This window comes from Doryrhamphus excisus, linkage group LG4, assembly GCF_037039965.1.
Source record: "Doryrhamphus excisus strain RoL-2023G ecotype Guam linkage group LG4, RoL_Dexc_Guam_v1.1, whole genome shotgun sequence".
Lineage (NCBI taxonomy): Eukaryota > Metazoa > Chordata > Actinopteri > Syngnathiformes > Syngnathidae > Doryrhamphus > Doryrhamphus excisus.
In genome coordinates this window covers 9,386,799-9,410,607 of record NC_136360.1, presented here as the reverse complement: position 1 = coordinate 9,410,607, position 23,809 = coordinate 9,386,799, and the positions used below count along the sequence as shown (strand labels likewise).

General features: G+C 41.2%; 1 protein-coding gene across 2 annotated transcripts in view; it reads right to left on the bottom strand.

The window, feature by feature from the left end:
- The window catches only part of fryl (furry homolog, like), a 60,052-nt gene that overhangs the window by 35,307 nt on the left and 936 nt on the right, over window positions 1-23,809 (bottom strand). Inside the window, exons 2-12 of one of the 2 annotated variants that reach the window (XM_058072183.2) lie at window positions 23,625-23,690; window positions 6,922-7,133; window positions 6,562-6,615; window positions 4,155-4,294; window positions 3,968-4,064; window positions 3,355-3,434; window positions 3,147-3,227; window positions 2,900-3,068; window positions 2,201-2,293; window positions 1,985-2,083; window positions 763-864 (exon numbers count right to left, since the gene is read on the bottom strand). In XM_058072183.2, the coding sequence (XP_057928166.2) occupies window positions 763-864; window positions 1,985-2,083; window positions 2,201-2,293; window positions 2,900-3,068; window positions 3,147-3,227; window positions 3,355-3,434; window positions 3,968-4,064; window positions 4,155-4,294; window positions 6,562-6,615; window positions 6,922-7,133; window positions 23,625-23,690 (1,193 nt within the window). Of the gene's footprint in view, window positions 1-762; window positions 865-1,984; window positions 2,084-2,200; window positions 2,294-2,899; window positions 3,069-3,146; window positions 3,228-3,354; window positions 3,435-3,967; window positions 4,065-4,154; window positions 4,295-6,561; window positions 6,616-6,921; window positions 7,134-23,624; window positions 23,691-23,809 lie in introns of those variants that run through there. The other variant, XM_078790094.1, reaches the window with a different exon arrangement.

The window sequence follows — 23,809 nt, the reverse complement described above, 5'->3', positions numbered from 1 at the left end:
AAATATCTGCAACCACCATCACAGAGACACAGAAGGACAACAAATCCATCACAAGTTCAAACCATCCCTGATCAAAAGGTAGAGCGGAAATGACAGTCATTGAAATCTGTGATTCAGTCGGTGAGAATATAGGAAACAAGATAAGACTTGATCTAGTTTCATTGATTTCCAAAGAGGCATAAACAGACCTGAGTAAAAACAGCACTTGGAAATTCAATTCGAGGTTGAAAATCCACACAGTTTTTAGTTATGAGTTTCAAAGTTACCAAATTGTGTTTAGCTTAGTGGCCATAAACCACAGCTTTTAAGTTTAGATGACTGTGTTTTGTCCTTTTTGAGCAAGGAATCATGTGTTTTCCCCTCAAACAAAAACTCCATTATCCTATCAAGTGCTATTCCTGTACAGATCTGGTGGTCCACAATGGGAGGGAAAGAACATGATATTCAGACAGAGAACCACAGAGCACACCGTTCACAATCAAAGCGACTTCATCAATAAGCAGCAGCATAAAGTCAACCATCAAAACATTTCTTTCCAGCAATGACAAACACTGATGGTTAAAAAAAGATGATGTGGTTGGTTTCTATCAATCAAAATGCCATTGCAGGATTACGTAACTGCAGTCATGAGGACTCAAACTGAATTAGGCATTGTCAAGCCAAGTATGGCTCCCTTAATACGTCTGCAGACTACAGTCTTTGTGCGCCTCTTGTGACACTCTACAGAGCGCAAACTATGTAATGGGCTCGTGGAGGCGTTACCTTCAGGTGTGAGAGGCAGTTCTGGAGGAAGATGTGCCAGTTGTTGAGGAAGAACTGTTTCTGGCTAACGCACAGCAAGCATGTCACCAAGGGATACAGGGCCTGGGTGTGGAAAGGGGTTAAAAAAAAGAACAAATAAATATCAAGACACTGAGTAGGAACACAAAATCATTGTGGGATGAAAAAAACAAAAAGCAGAGGAAAAATAAAGCTCTCCTGTATTCACATATTTGTCGACAATTTTTATTTTAGAGAAGATAGAGGGAACGGACCGTAAAGTGGAGCCTGTGGAGTTTAATACAGTTGTGTCCTGAGATCAGGCACAGTTACAAGGTGGTTTAATTTGGCGGGAAGGGCAGCTAGGCATGTAGCTGCTGCAGAAAAGTGGAGATGGTGGTGTTCAATACTGCAGCATTCAGAGTTAAGGCAAACCAATAATGTATTTTATTTTAGAGGAGCCTTTGGGCAAAAGGGACCGCAGCAACAGCGTGGAAAGTATAATACTGCAGAACCCATGGTATTTTAATTCAAAGGAGAGAGAGTAGTTTGGTGGTTTGGCTTATGTTGTCCAAATGGTAGAGCTGAGTAGGTACCGTGCAGTAAAAATTGCCATTCAAGCTAGCAATGCCCTCACTTCCGATCCGATCATAAGACCTAAATTTGGATATCTGTCAATGCCGATACAATTCCCATTCCAGAGCTCTATTTGCTTTAATATGCAGCCTTCCCAAAAGTGTATCAGCAAATGCAGCAAGAAAAAAAATCAGTAACTGTGTCCACACAAGCGCTCAGCCTGATGCGTTCATGACTTTATGGAAAGTCAGACAACACAGAAGTATAAACATCATACATAACTTTTGGATTGCTACACTAACACTACTGTTGATTTTATAAGAGGCTGTTTTAAACTCCTCTCTACAGGGAAGTATGATATTGTAGCAACCTGAAAGTTTTGTAAACTGTTCACAATTTGTGATGTCTGTTTTGTGTGGCCATGAACGTGTCAGGTGGAATGCGCATGACTGTGTGTAGCACAAGTGTGGAGAATGGCTGTAGTACAAGTGTGGAGACAGCTATGTACACCGATACTCTTTTGGCTACGGTGGCTCATAGATTTCCGATAAGTGAATTAAGCATGGCCCCATCTCTAATTCAATAAAATATCCTTCAGTTAAAAAGCCTAATATTTCTAAGATAGATGAAAGTTACTTGTCTTACTGACCAAAGAGTGCTTCTTTCTGGAGCTGAGGTCAAACGTGGTCTGGTACAACATCTCCACAAAGTTCTTCAGGCACGGCACGTTGACTTCGTTTTTCACCGCCTGAGGACAAAGGCTAGATTATTACCAAGGGGATGAAGTAGTAACACAATTACACTCAGCAGAGATGCATTCATATGGAGAAAGGAGAACAAACAAAAGCGAACTGGCTTCACTCACAGCGGCGACGGGGATGAGGATCTCCACAAAGAGGCCTGCAAGAGCATGTTTTATGTCTTTGTCCTTGACTTCCAGGAAGTACTGGGCACACTCCTGAGAAAACATCAGGGACAGGATCAGTTTACGCAATATATGATAAGAACTGCATATGAAAAAATGTAAAAATGTAGGGAGACATAGAAGCCAATGGGAAAGTCAAGCCAAGCTTTTCTCTGTCAACGTTAGTCCAGTTTCTGTGATGGCTATGGATTGTTTTCTGCCTTGGGAGCTATCACAATGAAACAATATTTAAAATCAAGCTGGCTTTCTGATGTTTTCAACTCTCAGCATAAAACAAAGCTCCTTCACAGTCATCCGGGTTGCTGTTGAACACCATTTTAAAGCAAGGCAAGATGAAATGAGAACATAAACCACAATACGCTTCATTAGCACAGTTACGAGGCGACAAGCGGTGCTTTGTAGAGAGATTCATGGAAAAACTACCTCTGTGCTCACAGCTCTTTCCCCCCCAAATCTTACAAAGACACGTACTTTTTGGCAAGTACTGTGGCTGCTACTTATCAGGTTTTATGAGCCGCGGCTACCCCAAGCTACCGGCTTTGAACAAAGGGGAAGCAATAAAAGTAACGTCTGGTGCGACTTGGCAAATAAACTCATCAGCTGCATTATGTGTGCATTCATAGGCATCTGTAAATGTACCTGCATGAACTGGAAGGAAGCCTCAAAATCCTCCACGGGATACATCTTGACCCGAAAGAACTTCATTCCCATGATGAGGCTGATGATACTCTGGACAACGTAAGGACTCTGCTCTTTTTGCCGCAGCTCTTTCAGCTCGGTGATGAATTTTTTCCTCACTGCTTGAAACCTGGGTACACAAACGAGCAAGCATTAACACTCATTCAAAACGTGACACCTCACCTTCAAGACAGCAAAATGCACTAACTTAGACTGTGTGAGAACGCCGATGACCTCGGCATACAAGTCTGCAATGATGTGCACGTTTCCTGTGTTGGGTCCACAGTATCTAAAATATAAAATAAAGTTGTGCAATGTCAATGACGAGAAACAGAAAACAGGAGCTTTTTGAGAGTGGGCTTCTGTGAATTGATGAGGTCATCAATAATCCAGCACCACCATGCACACTAACTTACCCCTCTTTGTGTTTAAAGTGCTTAAACGCCAGGTTTAGAACTTCGTGCACTAAAGCATCTGGCACCGGATGAAGAGGAATCTGTGACAAACATCGACAAATTGGTCTTATTAGTAGGACTGATAGATTTTTTTTTTTTTCATATTGCGACACTTCATTTCATTCAGCAGCAGAGCCATGAGCAAGTTAGCACTGGTCTCCGGGGTACGGCTTTCAGAATGTTGCTCAAATTTGGACTGTCTTTTTTGGACGTGCACCAAAAGGCGGCTCTGAAAATGGTGGAAGTGTTGATTTACGAGGCACCCAAGTGGGCGAAAGCCTCAGTAACAACAGTACAGTACATTCCTAAACAATAAAGCATTTAATATACTTACAATGCCAGGATGAACTGAAAACAGCACACCCAGAGCAACACTTCTTTCTAATAATTACTCATCTACTAATAGTATAATTTGTATCATTAATGCTCAATGCTAGTTTCTCAACTGAGGAAACCTTATAACACACTCCCCATTCCATTTCCTTAATTCTTACAGGTGTAGTTATAAGCCAAATGGGAAATAATTGATGGGAAAATGCAAAAAACAGCATTTAAAGTAGAGCAGACAGTTCACCTGTTTGAGAACTTCCACTGACACAAGGCAAAAAATGAAATCTATGGCTAAGTCCCTCCTCTCCAACAGGTAATCTTTATCCCGGTGCTGCTCATCCCTGCAAAAAAAGGACAATGTAAACACCGTAGACAAGAAAGGAAATGAATCCCATCATAAAATAAAGACTGATGATAATGCTTGAGCTCACCCTTTGGACTTTGTGCTGGAACGAGGCCTGTACTCGTAGGACTCGTCTTCAGTGCCACTCTGCCGCCTGTACCAGTCGAACAGTGTACGCAGCAGGGAGGGCAAACAGTGTTCGGCTATTGAGCTCATAGAGCTTATTAACTGGAAAATAGTAGAACAATAACGGTTGGTTATTATTTAGTAGCACACATAGAACATACAGTGATTGCGGTTCAAAGTAGGCATACAGCATGTCACAAAAATGTCAGCAACAACTTGAGTAGTCCATTATAAGTTGTTACTATCTAGCACTGTATTAATCCTCTTGGGCATGGACTTCACCAGAGCTGCACAGGGTGTTACTGGGATCCTTGTACATGATGACATCACTGGTGGAGTTGGTGTTGATGTTGATGTTAAGACACCTTGCACTCCTCTACCTTTATTCCTTCTGCTTAAGGATACTGTGTACAGGTGCTCAGTTGGGTTCTGCACTCTTGCACTCATTTTGGGTGGCCAGCTGTGCCTGGGAAGGTTTACCACTGTTCCATGTTTTCACCATTTGGCTCTAACTGTGGTTCACTGGCGTTCCAAAGCTTCAAAAATGGCTTTATAACCTTTACCAGATTGATAGATCTCAATTCATGTCAGTTATGTTATGCTTTAACAAGGGGGAAATCACTTCTTTTTTTTTTTTTTTTACACAGGGCCATATAGGTTTGGATTTTTTTCCCTTGCCTTAGTCGTGAATAAGTGTGTGTCACAAAAAGCACTTTGAAAAAGTAATTTATTGAAAAACAACAATTAAAGTGAAATAGGCTGTTCATTAGATGACCAAAGGTTTAACATCATCACTCAAAAAATGACAAAAAAAAACTCTCCAAACCAGAACAAAAACATTTCCCAGTAGGACTCGGTAATGAATAGCTCTACCGTTCTCGTTAACCACTTCAAAAATTGGTTTGGGCATGCTTGTTTCCAGGAGGCTATTGGGAACATTGTTCCAAGTGGTGAAGACGGCTTCACGAAAGGCATCTACTGTCTGGAACTGATGGCCATTTTTAGAAACATCACTTGCCATCCACCCCCAAATGTTCTCTATGGGATTTAAAATCATGGAATCATGCAAGATGGTCCAAAAGAGTGATGGTATTCTCTCTGAAGAAGTCCTTGGTCAAGCGAGCATTGTGAACTATAGTGTTGTCCTGTTGAAAAACCCAGCTGTTACCACACAGACGAGGGCCCTCAATGATGAGGGATGCCTGCTGGAACATCTGCACGTAACGGTCCTCCGTTTGACAACCCCACAATTTTTTCATGTCTACCACTTGACTTTTTTGTTGCGTAATGCTGTGGATCCTATTTCACTGTTTTTTTTAATTGCAAGTTGCAAATGTTCTTTGTCTCACTACCACTTCTTTCTTTTGTATATTGTAGCTTTACTTAAAACCTAATTAAAGTACAAATGTGCTAAATGCATATTCTGGCAATTTATCAGCTGGTTTTAAGATTTTGATCAGGTCTGTATATTATTGCATCATAGTGTAAACAAACGGAACTTTGCCAACTGAAATGTTATCATTTGAACTCAAATTTGAACTTAACATTTTTGCAAAAAAAAAAACACAAAAACGACTGAACCCTCCCCCCACACACACAACCAAATAATGTTCCAATAGTTTTGTTCAGCCAAAGTGATGATTCAATAAGTGAGTGGCACACAGAGTGAACCACAACCCCAACCAATGCAGCTATTGACAACAAACAGCCCATCAGTGTGTGCTGTCACTACTGCCGTAGCTCTGTGGATTGCAGAATAACTGTGCTACTGTATATCATCACATCAACTCCATCAGTGGCAGATCACGAGAGCCACTGTCACAGTGTAACAGTATCAGCGCTTGTTAGAAACAAGCGAAAACAGGAGCTTGGTGTTTTAGCAGTCTGGACAGTAAGATAAGACGTGGCAGGAGTTGGTCAGCGGGCAAGCAGTCAGGGCGTGGGCCGTGGATGTCGGCCAGAGCAGAGTTACACAACCGTGCCCCGCCCATTGCCCCCTTGTGGCGCCGAGCAGTCAACCAGTCACACTCCAGCACCCGGTGCTGATTTACTGCTGAGGATGACACAGCGGTTCCACGCTCTATGTGCCCATTTCCCCCTCCCATTCTGACTGAGACCAGCTGGATCGGTTGCAGTACCGCTATATATCCCCACCCGCCTTGTGTCGTGCTGAACAAAGCACTGCAGTAGGCCCCATTGTAAAGAGCCTTCTGCACACCATACAGATGAGGGGACTGATGATGGGCCACTGAATGGGGCATTGATTGGCTGGAAGTAGGGATTCAAACACTGCACACAAACACTGAAATGCCGTATGGAGCTTCTTTTGGGTCCAGTTGGGAAGAGTTACATTTATAAACCACACTGACCTGGTCAAATTGTGCATCCTCCCCTCTTTGGAGGGACCGGGACAGAGGTTTCTCCTGAAATAGGAACAGACAAGGGTATTATTAGTTAAAATATCAACATGGTGTCACACAACAGTGGTGAGGGAAGTAAGACAGTACTTAACCCCCGGAATACTATGTTTCTAGAACCTCCAGTAGAAGAAATTGTTTCAGAAAGAAAACAAACTTGAGGTTTCAGTGTGAAACAAGTGAGCCACTGTTTCTCAGGACAAGCAATCCAGTCTGTTAACAATTAATTGACACATAAACATAACGGGCCTCCACTAACTGCTCCCTTTCATATCACTCAGTTTATGATGTGGCAGTTAGTTGTAAACTCACCAGCGGTTCAGCCATCACCATCTCGATCTTCTTCTCGGCCAGCACAGCAAACTCGGCAAACAGGCTTTTGATGACAAACTCCCCCGGCTTGAGCTCGGGGTCAATGGTGATGCTCGACATGGCGACGAGGTTGTGTTTTTCCCAAGCTAGGGGAGTCACCAACGAGGGGGTGCGGCGTCTATTCACGCTGCCGCTGACTGGCACTGAAGCTGCTGAGGGAAAAGACAGGGGTTCAGAGGTCAGAGAATAATAGTGAGGCAAGTGTCGTGCCAGCAAGGTCAGACGCAGAGGGGGAAAAATGTTGTCCAAAGTATGGAATGTTGTATACTTGCTGTAATCAAATAAGCCCCTTTCACTCTGTCTCTAAAAGATGGCTTTTTCCCCTGCGTTGCTGGTCTGTGTGAGGGGCACCGACAAGACAGATTTGTGTACTTTATTATCCTGTGAGAAAAATTATGGACAGTTGATTCCAAACTGTCCATAAGTATGAATGTGAGTGTGAATGGTTGTTTGTCTATATGTGCCCTGTGATTGGCTGGCAACCAGCCCAGGGTGTACCCTGCCTCTCACCCAAAGACAGCTGGGATAGGCTCCAGCACCCCCGCGACCCTCGTGAGGTGGTAGAAAATAAATGAATGAATGTTAGCATCAGTGCCATTACAGAGACAGTACAACTGCTGTGTGAAAGAGACGTCACAATCTGTATCTAAGCAGTATGTCATTATGACCAGTGCACAAGTTAACTCTGGATGCTGTATAAAAGGCACAAGCTGTGTTAAAAGAGTTTGTATATAGGCCTTTTTACTTTTACATTACTACTTTACATTATTGATACATTTTTATCATTACATTAATGAAAAAAATGTATCAATAATGTAATGTATGGCATAAGGTGAGTTTGGAATGTGGAAAGAAGCTGGAGTATCCAGAGAAAACTCCACACAAATGTTTCCAACAATGTTCTCCTGGCACTATGTGGCCTCAAAAATCAACACAATGTACAACACAACCAAATTGTTACAGTAACCTTGAATTACATCTAATGAAATGTAGTCATATAAAAAATAGACTAAAATCACCATTATAATGGTAGGGAAAACGCTGGAATTTGATTGATTTACTTTATTTAGACGTGCAGTCTTGCAATGATCAGCATTAGCACCGAGCACAGGTGTGCATTTTGCATGTGAAATTCATCATTGGTTTGCCTTATTCAAATAATGCAAGCAACGTGTGGCTGACAGGAAAATATGCACATTCAGTGCTATTCTTACACTTGCTTGTCTATTAAAGTCAGAGAGAGAGAATCTTTATTAATCGCTTATCAGACTCATTTGATATAATTTGACGCTAAACAAAAACACGCACAGTGCAGCCAAGATTTAGAGTGAAGGATCATTTCAATGAATTATTGTGTGATAACAATGCAATCAAAGTTGCCTAGAAATACACTTCTCAAAAGACCTTGCAGACAACAAACATTGTCCACTTGCTATTCAATAGACTTTATGAAAACAGCATTGAAAGCACCCCTTCACAAAATGTATTGTCGTACGGACAGGTTTCAAAGCCATAACTTTGAATAGTGTGTGTGAGAATTATGGTACAGCTGTGGGACAACCTCCAGTCTAAGCCCACATTGGCTGCAAGAGAACTGCGAACAGCAACATTGAGCCTTGCAGGAAGAGTCTGGTTCCGTTTCTGTCCTTCCCACAGTCACACTCATGTACATGCATTGAAAATTTTCCTCACATGATTTGAATCTAGCAAAAAAAATCTAAAACATGCAAATTATGGTGACATCTACAGTATATATGGACCAAGCAGTCTGCACAAATTAATTAAAAAGATACTGCACTGACATAAATAGATCAGGGTGAATTTATGCAGGAATTGATGAAGCTTTGACTTCACATTTAACTAAAATATAGAATAAAGTAAATTGCACACTAGTAGAAAAAAAACACAGAAATTGATTTTAAGCTGGTTTATTTGGATTATCTTCTTCAAGGATGTAGTGCAGGGGCGCCCATCATGTTGATCGAGAGCTACCAGTAGATCACCAAGGTAGATTGGGTCGATCACGTAAACATCAATTTGTAGTTGTCATGTGACATCAGTCAACTGACATTAAGCTCCCCTCCTGATTCAATCTTGCACCCCCTGCGGCATTTCAAGCTAAACGCAGACATGCAACTTCCATCTATATTATTCAGATTATGGAAAATCTTTTGAGCGGTAAGATGCATATATCTATAACGAAAGATATCTGTTCACTTTTCACTTGTAGCTGCTAGTTATGTAAAAAAAAAAGTGCATTGCTTGATGGATTTGCGTCACGTCATGAAGTCAACCACAAAAATAAGTGTTTCTACACGTCTGCTTCTTACAGCGTTATTCATGATGTAACGGAAAATGTGCCCCTTGCTGAAACCTTTGATATATATTTTTTTAATTTATTTTGTATATATATATATATATATATATTTATATATATATATATATATATATATTATAATATGTTGCCCTGACGTCAGCTGCATTGTCTTTTGCATAACCATATTCAATTCTTGTATATCGGTAATGTTTGATAGCCAATTCTAACTCGATGTGATTTATTGCCATATTAAATATAATTATAATGTCAACTTGGTCATTTTAAAAAGTAGCTTGTAGGCTGAAAAAGTGTGAGCATCCCTGAAGTAGTGTGTGAAGCACCACTGGTGTCCAGCAGCACAGAAAGGCTTTCAAGCCTCCCCCTCTTTGTTTACTGTGCTCCGATGAGGTCACATAGCCAGCCTTTCCCTAATAACCAATCAGTGCCGTGCACATCCTAATCTTTCTCCCACCTCAGGCCAAGCTGGACTGTCGCACACACACACAAACATGCTAATGCTAACAATAACAATAGCAAATGATTTTATTTTTATTGATTTTTTTTTAGTGAGCGAAAGTGAGAGAGAAGCTTGGTTTGATGTGCATGAATGAGTGAATGAGTCTTGAGTCTTGTTTTTTTTGACAATGGTCAACTCAGAAAATCCAGTTTTGCAAAAGTAACTTAATGGGAACAGAAACAATTTCTTCAATATCATTTTGGAATGTTCTGCATGGTTCCTTTCAACTATAATCCAAAATCCTCACACATAAAACACAAAGGATTTGGACAGTAGGATGGCTGGAAGAGACACAACCATATTTGAAGTAGCTGCTGTCATAATTTTGGCCCCACCCACATATAGGTACAGGGCCCTGCTCTATATGCTGGTCATTTGTGGCCTTTCAAACATTCTCTTCCAACAGTGGCAATATGATGAGTATGATGCTATTTTGTGGCTAGCTTGTTTTAAGCAACATACAGTATGTGCATATGGCTTATCCACATTATCAAAGACCGCAAGTGCAGTTCCTATTTTACAGTTCCACTCCAGTCCCATAGAGGGCAGTAATGTATATTACCCATAGTTTTTGGAAATAAGAGCGGTTGTGCAAAATGTGTAGTGGACCGTCATGCCAAAATATTGTTGAGGCGCTCGGCTACTATATGTATGACAGATAGTATGTGTTCTATCAAAACCAAACACTTTCATTTTTTCAATTCTTTCTCTCTTTTGATTTTTGCTCTGCTTTTTCTGCCACCGCTGGACAATTCTGTGGTAAATGTGAGGCACCAATACTCTGCAATACGGTGCACTGCAATTGTTGGTAAACTGGGCGATACCTCTGTAATACAGTACAGTAATATGCTCTGTAATGTTAGCCTCAAGGTCCAATGCATAAACAGAAGATGGACTTTGAAGTCATCCCAACCCCAGACAAGCTTATTCCAGGAGGAACACACAGTTGATACCAATGCAAGTTAGTTGAGGGTGTTTCTCCAGGAATAAAGGCTAAAGCTGTTGGTGTAAGAACTTACGTGATTTTGGTTATTATCAAGAAATTGCTAGACATCAGCTCTTAAATTAAACTCTTATGAGCTATTACTGTTATCGTCATTATATTTATCCAAACAAATGTACCTTTAGTTGTACCAGGCATTAAAATAGATAAATAAACAGAAGAAACAAGGGTGGTCAAATACATGTTTTGCTTGACTGCAGATGAGAAGAAACAAGTGTGTGCAACTACTGACAGTGGATCCAATGTTGTGAACGCAGCTGCCCTGAAAAACTGGAATAAACTAGCTTACTTTGGACACTCAACACAGCACTTTAAAAAATATCATGATACAAAATATAATGATACAGTACATGCTAAGGCCCATATCACCTAACCCTATTTAAATTGTAAGGTGTTTTAGATCCCTATTGATCGCAGCATCATGGTTGTATCATTGTGAGAGTGAACTTCAACTTTACAATTTAATGTATTTTTTTTTATCCATTTCCTATTTATTCCTGCTAAAGAATAATAGGTTAAATGGCTCACTGGCCCAGGGGAGGGATGCAGGTTTTGTACACTTGAAAAGCAGCAATAAAAAGACCTCTGAAAAAAAGAAAAGTAATGTTAAAATATGGTCAAGTTTTCATGACTATGCCAATATCGTGCATGGTCCTCGTCTTGTGACACCACTATGAACATCCTGAGCCCATTTCCACAGTGCTTCAGAGAGCTTGGTTTTAGTTTTTTGTGTGCTCTATTTAACACACCCAAATAGAATTCCTATTTGTCCAAAAGTGGTGTTCCTGCAGTTGAACTTAGTCAGAAAAACCAGACCCCCCTGCATTAGAATACCAGTAGCAGAGTGTTAATCAGACAAGCTCCTTGGGTTTTCTGCATTAAAAAATAGCATTACTTTGTCCTTCCTTTTACTACTTTGCTGGTAGAAGTATATGCTGACTGTAAAACGCCACTCTTCCACGGCTGCACTTAGGAAACACAGGATTACACAACTATTAGTGCAGCAGCTCCACCTTGTCACAGTTAAAATAAAAACCCTCCCGGCGGCCCGCTCACTTCCACTGTCAGGACAACCAGAAACAACAGCACAATCACACACACGCTTGGAATGCAGGACTGTGAGTCCTGTTTTTTTTAACCGCCAAAAGACTCACAGCTAATGTTTGTGTGCCGTGGCACTGACAATTGTGTTATTGTGTATAGCAACATGCTCAGACTCTGATGAGTTACTCCCGGTTTACTACTTACAACTGAAACAAGGGTGATATAGGAATTTAAGCTGGCAAAATGTTGGAAAAAAACACAAATATAAACTACAACAATGATATCGGTGCACTTTTTCTGCATTTCTGATGGAGAGACACTGGTAATAACCTCACACAATCAACGACACTAGTATTGAACTGGGCTGTCAAGTCAGCATCCACTTCCGTATTATGCCCTTTGCAGGTTTGGTTGCCATAATGGTGAGCAAAATCCAGACAAACTGCATTGTAAACATACGTATCCTCGGCACATTGCTCAGCCATTAATTGCTCTAATAGATGGTCCACAAGACCAGATTTGGCAGCAAACATGGGCAGAAAACCTCCTCTTAGGGAGGGTCAATGGAAGCTTGCTGTGCTAGCTTAGTTTAGCAGAGCATGCCAGTGCGGCTTTGTGTGCACCACGCAGGCACATCGTGTTGTGTTTTGTACACCAGCGTTAGCATCAATAAATATATATAAAGAATTAAAGTCCAATTTAAAGTACAAGTAAAATAGATTTCAGACTGCACTAAATTAGGTTTATTCACACTAAAAGAACCACAGCTGTTGTGATGCTTTGAGTGCTGAATCAGGGATTCATAGACGCTAATACATTATCATCTTTTGAAGTCTTATGCAGCAATCGTGTTTTGATCTGACAAATCTGAAGTGAGTTTGATCAAACGTAGAATTACTACAGCTTCTGCTTGGACATTAACACTGCACTCATTAAAAAAAGCATCTCACATCTCACCCACCGAAGCTAAGGAGTGACAAGTGGAAAAACCAAGGCCAGTTTAGACTGCAAGGTTTATAGCATGCGCAAACATTTAATGTGCAGTTCCAATCCTAACTCGCACACTGCCACTTCCAAATTAAGTGTATCACAGTAGCAATAGATACTTCACACCATAGTAACATCATTTTACTCTGCTTACTCACTTGTCGAACATTTGTCATGTTATGTGAGCACACTAGTGTTTTAAACACTAGTTTACTCTGGGAGGTTTAAAATTATCTATCCGGTACTAAAGCTACACTCCATTGCTACTCTAGCATGTTATATATCAACTACTTACATCAAGTCTATGGCTGTGTTCACACACAAAAGTTTTCCTCCAATTAAAAAAAAAAAAACAACTTTTTACCAACCAAACTGCCCAACGCTTTTTAAAAATCACTGATTTGGTTCCCTTCAGTTTGAAATGTGAAGGCTGCAGATGACCAAAGACAGTGAGCAGCATTGTCAAACAAGGCAAATCACTGTACATACTGTATATTAGGTGTCAACCCTTTCAACAAATACCAAGTGCAAATAACATTGTATAAAACAAACAAGCGCACAGTATACAACTCCGCACACAGCAGTTTTTGTTGTTGTTTAGTACCACAGTTAAGTCGCCAAAGCTGGTTGTGATTTTTCTTTTTCTGTCTGAGAAACCAAATCACAAGTGGGATCTAAATCTATACTGTACTGGGCTCCATCTTAATCATGACATTGCACTCTGCAGTAACAGCACAAAAATGATGAGTCATCAGTGTGCTTGAGTCTCAATTGAAAGGTCATTATTGTACAGTATATGGGTATTAATTAGCTTACACAATATGAGACTGTCCATTTCGTGCGCACAATTTAAAAAAAAAACACTCGATGCAAGAAAGCACAGCTTGAAGTCATGAGCACGGAGCTGAGCAAAAACATTCATCATTTAGACTTCTAGGTCAGATTTGTGGCCAAGGTTGCATGCCTACAGCAAATCTCTGTAGCAATATGCCAAGCGCCGGTTGAATAAGAACACTGCTGGTCCATCGTATCTTGGCTGTGAAGCAAGTGCCTTTTGGATTTCTGGAGTAATGTTGGGAAACTAATAACAGGACAGAGCCAGGAGACGGATCGATGGTTGGGAAACATTAGCTGCCCCACAGGGATGGAGAGGAGAGTTATAAAAGCAGGTAGTGGGAAAGGGGAGGAGGAGGAACATGGGAGATGGGAAGAAGGCACAAAGATTGCGTTGAGTGCTGCTAAATGAAGCTAACAAAGACGGGTTGAGTGGCAAAATATGGTGGATGGTGAATGAAAGCATCAGAGAAAGTACATTCTGTTAAGCAACCTGATATGCAATAAGAGATTCTCATCAATGAAGAGCTTTTATGGGCAGAAAATGAAAGAAGGAAGTGGTTAGGCGCAGCCACCTGCACCATGAAGATGAAGCCACCCAAGCCTGACTAAGTCTGGACTAAATACAATCAGTCATCCTGACACTCCATATAAGTTATCTTTACCTTGCACAGGTAGCGATAGGGGAATTTAAAAGCTTGGAACTCAGACACAAGAATGCTCAACACTGGCGCAGATAAGAGTGGTGGGCCGAGCGCGGTATGTAAACACGGTCAAGGTACTCACAGCTGCTACTCCACGACTTCAGCAGAGATTTGATGCTGATCTCAAAGAAGACAGAATCCTGCAGGCTCAGCATGGCGCCTCTCAAAAGTTTGGCATCGCCAGAAGGCACAGAATAATCACACACGTCCGCTCACTTTGACTTTACAGACTTCAAACGTTGCACTCATCTCGGAAGCCTCTTGTCAACCTTCATTTGATTATAAACTTGGAGGTCCTGTCCCCCAGCAGTGAATCCAGGTTCTACCCCCCACAGGCAGCGGTCAAAAGTGTCATCCTGTAACGAGCGTAGGCACGGTAAACCTGAGATGTGTCACCACTTTGTTTGCTCCAAGTTGTGGCTGAAGAGGCCAGAGAGCATTGCCAGCCTGGAGACGCAATACACCCAAGACCCCGCTGCCTGCTCGGCCAATCCACCAAGTGCCTTGTGGTGAGCGTGGAAAAAGCCAGAAAAACAAAATGAACACTAAGGGACTTAAACTTTAGTAGCAGCAAAATGTAATAACAACGCAGTGCAATATTTCCTCTCCTGTGCTCTTCCTGTGTGTGTGAATGTGCCAGTACTAGCCTGCTAGTACAGCCAGCCCCCCCACCGAAGCGCTCTCCCTCCCCATTTGCTCACAAGTAGCTCCTCCCCTTCCCGAGTGAGCTCTTGTTCTTTCACTGACGCCCCTCGGACTGAGAGAGAGAGAGAGTTTGTTTCGACAGCAAACAGAGGGAGGCAGGAGAGGAGAGAAAAAGAAAAGAGAGATACAGAGAAAGAGAAAGGTGGGTGGATGTAGTGTGATGATGTCATCAAACTGCTGCATGTGTTTCTGAGCCTGGCTGTGGTTCAGCTGTCTGTGCTGTCAGAGTGGCTACTGTGGAGCGTCCCCCTACTGGCCTATCAAAAGCTTTAGCCACTTCCTGTACGCTCCGCAGCAATACTGATGCGTCATCTCTGACTGTTGCAGGAAGAGATGGGGGAACAATAGGGAGGAGTTGCAGTTGCATGATCACAACACAACACAAGCAGAGTCACCCCTGTTGCTCACAATCATCCATGCATACCACTGTTTATCTGTCAGGGTCATTGACAATGATCATGGCTTTTACAGCTAAACTTGGCCACAATTCTTGCTGCATATCATGACTGTATTGCTACATTATTATTATTATAGAACTATTTCTGTTCACATAAGGGATAACGCAAGTATTTTCAAGCCTGCACCACTACAAGCATTGCAAGTTGTCTCTAAAGCCCAAATAACGAAACGTTTATCTGGGTCATGTATAACGTGACACCAGTGATAGTAAACTGAAACCTTCTCACCTTTAAACAAGTAGGGGTGTCCTTTCTTTTGGCTGTTTTGTCAGGTTGTAAGTGTTCAAACGACTACCCGATCGATAAACTGAGTGAATGCGTTTTCCTCATACTTGTTGAGGCATTTATGTAAAGACAACAGGTGCTCTCCGGCACAGACTGTTGAGACAAAACAAGCGACTAGTGATCTGTTAACAAGTCCAAAATAACAGGGAACTTGGGAATTTGCAAGCTACTGACAAAAAAACAAGCCCAAAGTTGCTTTTAATAAACAGACTTGGCTATTCACCAGTGGTCCTCAAAAAGTGGCTCCATTTGGTCCGTCAAACATCACACAAATAACGTAAAGCATTCAGTTTCAGTCTAACCAGAAGACATAGTTCTCTGAAAAAGACACTTAAATTGTCATTTTATTTTGTTCATTGTGTTATCATTGTGTTATAAATCGATTTGTGCCAAATACTCCAACTTTGTATCACACAAAGGCAAAAAAGTTGGTTGGCCCTGCCAGCAAGAAGTTATTATCCACAATTTGGCAATCCCAACAGTTATTCTGCCCATTTTATTGAAAAATTATTGAATATTTTTTGTTGCTAACACACTTGTGCTCCATACTTCAGCCTTGTAGTTGACACCAACATGCAAATGAGCTAGTTTGCCAACCCACATCAACTCTTAAAAGACACAGAAAGGAGACAAACCAAAGAAGAGGGCAGCAAGAAGAAGGTGGAAAGAGGGTGGTATTTAGGCCTGTCACAATATAAAATGTTGCTGGTTGATAATTGTGCTACAAAGTATCGTTGATAGTCAATATTATCGCAACATTTGAGAGACATTAGTTCGACACAGAAGTTGCCTGTGTGTGTGTATGTTTTTGCAATGTATCTAGCAATACTGTCAAGTCTGGGGGGCGTGCACCATTTTGTTGATATTTGCTGACCAAACGCCTCAGCAAGTATTGACTGGCTAGATGAAGGCATCGCTGCCCAAGCACCTCCAGCGGTACATTTTTTTTTACCCAGTTGAGAAAACTGTCAATGTAAGTTGTCTGTGTTAATACGTTCACCATGTTAATTCTATTTAAAACAAAATATTCCCACACTGTGATGTGACATTCACATTAAAATTGCTTTTGTATGCCAGCATACGCTAACACTAACATGAGCTGGCTCCGTGCTCACGATGCTAGTTGCTAGTGGCCTCGCCTCCACAAAGAGGATGAATGAGATGAGACCCCACTCTTCGTTCATTCCACTTCTAAAACCAATGCGCACGGACAGATGCAGAGTGAACCATCTCGTCCTCTTGCCTGTGTGTCACAGAGAGAAGAGCAGACACGCAAAAATACATGCATACCAATTTATCGAGGATGTCAGAATTATAAACTTTTTTTTTTTTTTTTTTAAATCGTTCAGTAAGTCGATTTATCTACTATTGTGACAGGCCAAGTCATATTGGAGTTCTAATGTATGTGATGCCACCAACGAAGCCTTCCAAAAGTTAGAGACAGAAACAAGGTGGACAGGGAAGACTGTTGTTTGTCATTGTTTGGGTATTCATCCGTAATACAGCAAAAATATGAGGAAATCTTACAACTATAAGATGTGTGCCAAAGCCTGCTTTAGGGTGTACACAGGACGGGCTCGGGAGATGGTTAGAAGCTGTATTATGTCCATGTGGAAGTTTTTCCTTCAAGGCGTCACGAAAAGTCACAACTTCAAAAGCAACCACTTGAGTACCTCTTCTCTCAAAAGTGCAGTAAACAAATGAGGGCGATGACAAATTCTACAACCCACGTTTAGTGCTCAGATACAGGTTCTAGGAACACATATAGTATTACTGTTTGGGCAATTCCTATAGTTGGGAATAGTACTAGCAGCAGTAGTAATAGTAACATCAAATAGTACCCTTATAAACACACCCAAATGGAGTTTTATGCATGACATCATTGTTCGGACCAGTATGAACAAAGAAGAGAATATCACATACAAAACATACGCGTGCATGCAGTGAATGATGCTCAATGCCCATGCATGATGACAAGAGATGAGGTCTTTAGGGTCACTGCGAGGCCTGGACCGGTCATTTCCTCCTTTCATGATGTGTGTGCTGTCCATTTTTTTTGCTGCAGGAATCAATAAGTGGCACTTATTAAGCAGCTGCTGCAGACATTAGGCACACCGGTAACCTACTGAAAGCTTGCAAAGATAATAAAGCTCAGTTTTAAGAGGGATTAATTCAACAGCATGTTTACCACTGTGGTTGTAGTAGTCAATCAGTGAAGGCATAAATCAAGATTGTTTTCACGGAAGTCTCCACACATTCTCCAGGAAAATGGTCCAAATGTGGAAAATCCCAGCAAGCTACGACTTTCCAATCAGTGCGAGCAGTGCCACAGTGACACACATTAGTCACACTAGTTCAGGAAACGCCTGGGTGAACCAAGTATAACCCAAAAACCACCCACCTCTATCTTAAACAGCGTTCATAATCACACACACGCACGCACACACTTGATTAATGTGATATTCTAATCTCATGTTGATGCTCGTCTTTCCATACGTTTTCCAAGCAGATCCGCATGACATCAAATCACTAGCAGTTAAAGTCTGGATTACGTTTGTTAACAAAATAACAAGGACAGAAGGAAACAGGAAAAAAAAGAGAAGGGCAAGGCTACAAAGACAAAAGATGTTTGTCTCAATTGGGTCCATTTCTTATCCCTCTCTCTCCCGCTGTCACATGCCCTCAACTACACAATTTATGCAAAATGACGCAAACAAACAACACAAGCGGATGCTTTGTGGAGCTTCAGCTGGTGCCACTACAATGTCTTTCAATAGAGGGCATATGATTCGTGGCTGCAATTACATAACACGGTTACCCGCTTGATATGGTCGTTTTATAGCAAATTGGCAACAAATCAAATGGCCTGAGAAGGAGAAGTTCAAAAACCATTTAATTTCCCATTAAAAAGGTCCAAAAACTGTGCAACAACCAGGAAAGGACATTTGAGTAGGGATGGGATTTGATCAGATTTTTACATTCCAATTCCATGTTTGATTCTGCTTAACAATCCGGTTCTTTACAGATTCTCTTCTCAGGTCACATTTGGAAAAAAACAAGAACAGATCACAAAGAGGGTCCCCAGAAAAAAGAATCTTGCCTGAGAATAAATAAATTCAAAATAATACAAATAATAATATATTCTTTAATTAGGAAAATACAACATAAATATTTATGTGGCAATTACACATGTCCAGTAACATGTCCAACATGCTTTGCCTAAATTTCTCCTAAAGAAAGACATATGGGCTGAGTGCTCAAAAATGAACTTACATCAGCCGGTTCAAGTGTAATGGAACTGTGCAATTCTGCAACTTGATCTGTTTCTACCTGCCTCTTTCAGTACTTATGATGTCTCCAGCTGTGGAGAACACGCTCTCAGATGGGATGGAGGACGCCTGCACACACTGATTGCATGCTGGGTGTGCAAATATTGGTAGTATTTCCTTCAGTATTTCCTCCCTCTGATGAAATGTCCACTTTGGAAATATTGCAAGTTGCCCTGTTTCTCATGAAATGTACTGTAATTTCCGGACTATCGAGAACACAGCCACACCCACTAAATTAAAAGAGAAAAAAATATTTGCACCTGTCTACAAGACGCAGGTGTCCACGTCGTAACATGGGATATTTTGATTTATTTTTTTTACTTTTAATTAAGGTGTATCCACACCAAAATGTTTTCAGGTAAAACGGCTTCCAGAGTGGGGTAATCTGAAAACGGCAGCTTATCGTTGCTGTGTATACAGGCAAAACGAGGATGATGACGTCACCGACCCACTGCTGTCTCATCGCAACCACAAGTGAGTTATGCTTACAAGCCAACGTAATATCTGAATATTTCGACCAACATGACTCACCTCAGTCAACATTCTCCTGATATTGTCATCTTATACACTCCATAATGACTCACAAAAGTAACTCCACTCCTCATGTCTTGATGCAGATCTCAGAAAGCGGAAGATGATGGACTTATGTGCATATGTTTTTTCTTCTTCTTCTATGGTGGAACGCAATTTTTTTTCCCAACCCATAAAAGAAATAAATACATTCCCAAACGGTGTGTATCTGTGCAAACAACATAGCTGGTTAAACATTAGCTTACTAGAAAAGTCAGTCATTGCTGCTTCATCGTCCTCCTTCCACACTTCATCACCTCCTTCCAAAAACATTTTTAGTTTTGATTCATGACATTTTTAATCATGATTCTGTAAAACAATAACATTGAAAAAATATGCAGCATTGTTTCCCCCAGCAATATATTGTGGGGTGCCCCACAATTTTATTTTCAATGTAGCGCCAGAGCACAACAGAAGTAACACGTTTACAGTTCTCCTGTGGTCTACATATCTCACAGAGTGGGAGGAGTGATCTGATTAATTATTTGAAAACATATTTCTCAGAGTGAGTGCAGCGCGTATTGATTTTCTGGATTATTTGAGCCTTTCTATTCATCTCTTCTATAAAATGGTGACTTGTTTTCACAGATAACTGCCGAGAAGTGACTGCATTACAGCCAATCTGTGATCCGCAGACCTGCCAACATTGTGAGAAATATTACAAGCACTAATACTGCCCCGCCACTCCATTCCACTCATTCCACCAACTTGCAAATTGCCATGGCGACTCCAAATTGAAAGTGAAAATGCAAAAAAATGCAAATGCAAAAATGAGTGCATGTTGGCAGGTGTGAATTCGGCTACAATGTGCGTGTGCACAAGTCAGTGTTGCCGTTCATCAAAAAGACCTGCCCTTTCCCCCTAATATCCAGCCCCTGAAAGCTGTAAACAGAGGGTACACACTGTACACTAGCTATATATTTTTTTATAAATTTTAATAGTGAGGTATGAGGATCAATGTTCTTTATTATCCATCCATCCATTTCTATACCGCTTATCCTCATTTGAGTATATTACAAGAAATTTAAAAAATAATAATAATCCTTGTTGTTGAAATACATAACATGTATCAACACAATAGTATGAGATATATGCTGCAGGAATGGAACACTATATAGTTCCTTAGTGTCTGTTGAAAGGCGACAATCTAACCACCCGCCTAGAGACATGCAGATTTGGGCTCAGTTCGATTAGCTGTCTGGGCTGCAGACTGCCAGCGCAACATAGCATTCCATAGCATAGCATAACATAGCTGCCATACAGACGCAGACTGCTTGATTTATTTACCTTAATTTTAAGGCCTGCATTTCAGAGAAGACCCACCCCTGCTGAAGAATGCAGGTGATGGTGGTGGGTGAGGGCACTGAACGTGATTGGACCAAAAGGAGGCAAGTTACAGTTAAACTCCCTTTCAAGGACCCTAAGGACGCTTGGATGCATTATTTAATGGGATAACTGAAGATTGTGACACTGCAAGCATAACTGACAGAAAAGCAAATATGTCCCCTCCTTGAACAAAATATGGGTTATGTCATGTGTGTGAACCAGAAACAAAACCACCGTATTATGAGCACCATTATCAGCAGAGCAGTCAGTCCTCAAACATGTGAGACTTCTGAGGGAAATGTTTTCTGTAAACCAGTTTGTTTGTTTGAGGAATGCAGAGGAGGAATTAACAACATTGCTCTCACTGGGAAATTTTTTCGAGCTCAGAGGTAGATGACTTCAAATGCACATGCCTTCCGGGTGAAGGGAGGAGGAGCAGGGTGGGGTAAAAAAAAACAAAACAAAACCTCAACCTCTGATCAAATAATCTCATGTAAATGCATATTAGAGGCAAGTCACTCCATTCACACAGCTGGCGCTGTGATTGTGATTGACAGCTGCACACTATAGCCCGTATAAGTGGAGCTGTTCCTCCCAGAAACCCACAGGGTGGAGGATGCATTTCCTGCCCCGTGTCTCTCTGAAGGGCAGCAATGGGAAAAATAATCGATCCAAGCTGCAATTCAATCCTTGACCTCCCCAGTGGTGCCTGGGCTGCAGAGGACACACCATTTAGAGCAGCCATAGCCGTTCTAAAACAATCCTACAACTAACGCAGGCACTACACTACGTTTATTTCATCATATTTATCGACCCCAAAACATTATGACAGCACCAGTCTCTCCCCTCAAACCTGAGAATGACAGCACCCTTCCCTCACGGTTGCCTGGCAAGAGAAAAAGAACTGGTGCAGAGCCATCCTGCTTCTCAGTATAGAACGACAAAAACTAATAAGCTGACTTTTGAGTTGTTCGCTAAGTAGGACTAAATTTCAAATTTAAAAAAATCAAATACACTCTAAATTGGAATTGGGTACCTCGTACCTTAAAAAGTCCTATATTATATTATCAAGTCTGAGCGGGTCGACAATAGTGTATGCAAAGTGTGTTGGCCAAAATCAAGAATTCATGCTGGAATTTAAACAGTTTAAAAAGCTTTCATTAAGTCCTAATGGGGACCTGCAATTTATCTACCTTTTACACATACACTGCAACTCTGCACTTGTTGAGTGCAATAGTTGTCATACATCACATACAACAACTTGGCGTGGGAGAGGAGGTGGGACAGGAGGACATATGTTAGCAACCCTAGTTTACAGCCCTGTAATTTCCGCATCAATGAAAAGGCGGACGAAATTGCAGAATTGGCCAGTAAAAAACAAGGATATTGATAGTGTGAATTAAATGCTGTCATTATGAGGTCTCAGTGGACCGCTCATTCATAGCAGCATGTCACACACACACACACACACACACACACACACACATTAACCGGCCCCATCACGAACTAAACATGTCAAGGCAGCAACTTGAAACACCGGATAAGTTGTTGAAAAAAACCTTTTAGACTCTTACTTGTCACCAAGTGTGAAATGAAGCTCCCATCATGTCCTATTGTTTCACGAGCACAAGTACCCGTGACATACATGATACGAACTTGATGTGAATTCGGGGTAAGCGTTTGTTAATGTAACCAAGCATTTATGGATTCCTGCTGACTTTGTGCAAGTTGTGTGTGAAAAAACATCTAAGGCTGCAAGAGGCACCCGCCGAGCTCCAACGCGGTATCTCACTTAGCAACAGTTAAAATATATTTTCAACACACTCCACCCACCCGGCCTTAAAAGTAAGAGCAGTGCACATCCCGTCGAACAGCGGCAACAAAATAAGGGTGTCATAAAAAAAATAGCTTCCTTAATAAAGCGACAGCAATTGCATCTGTGACTGTGCCTTCGTTAACTACAAGAACAATGTCATAGTTTGTTGAGGATTTTGTAGCCCTAAAAGCATACTAGCTTTTATTCACTTTTGGTGGTCATGAACAACCTGTATTACTGTTAGAGACCAAAAAACATCTTCAAATGAGTTAACTTTTGAGCTGTTACTGTTGATCGATATAAATGTAAATATACAGTCAATACACAGACTGGACTTGGGTACCTAGTCCTGCAATGTAAAGCCACCAAAAGTCATTTACAAGCCACATCACATACAATGGAGGCACTGTTCAAAGTAAACCACTAACAAAAAAGACTAAACAAAGCCTCAACTCCATGTCACAGACATAAACCCGCCGCACCCATTAATTAACTGCTCAAATCAAGCCGTGCCCAAAACCTGTGCTGCTGTGGTTACATCTAGTGACAGCAAAATGTGTGCACAGAAAAGACAAATGACAACAAGGTAGTAAGCACCACCTAAAAAGCCAACTCAGGCTAAGCCAGTTCTGCAAAGGGAGTGGTGCTCACAACAGGCAAATGATTCTTCAGAATGAACAAACACGCTACCGTGTGAATTTTGTTTTTTTTTATCCAAACTGCAGCTTTTTTTAAAAACAGAACTCACCCTTGTGGCCCCGACCATGACGAGCATGGTGTAAAAAGGATGTTTTTCTAAACTGGTGGATGTTTCCTGGTTGGAAAGAAAGGGAAAAAAGGATTTAAAATCAGCTCTGACCTATCCCCCATCATTATATGAACTTTAGCATAGGGGCTGTAAACACAAACAGTTGACATAATTGCACCACTGGC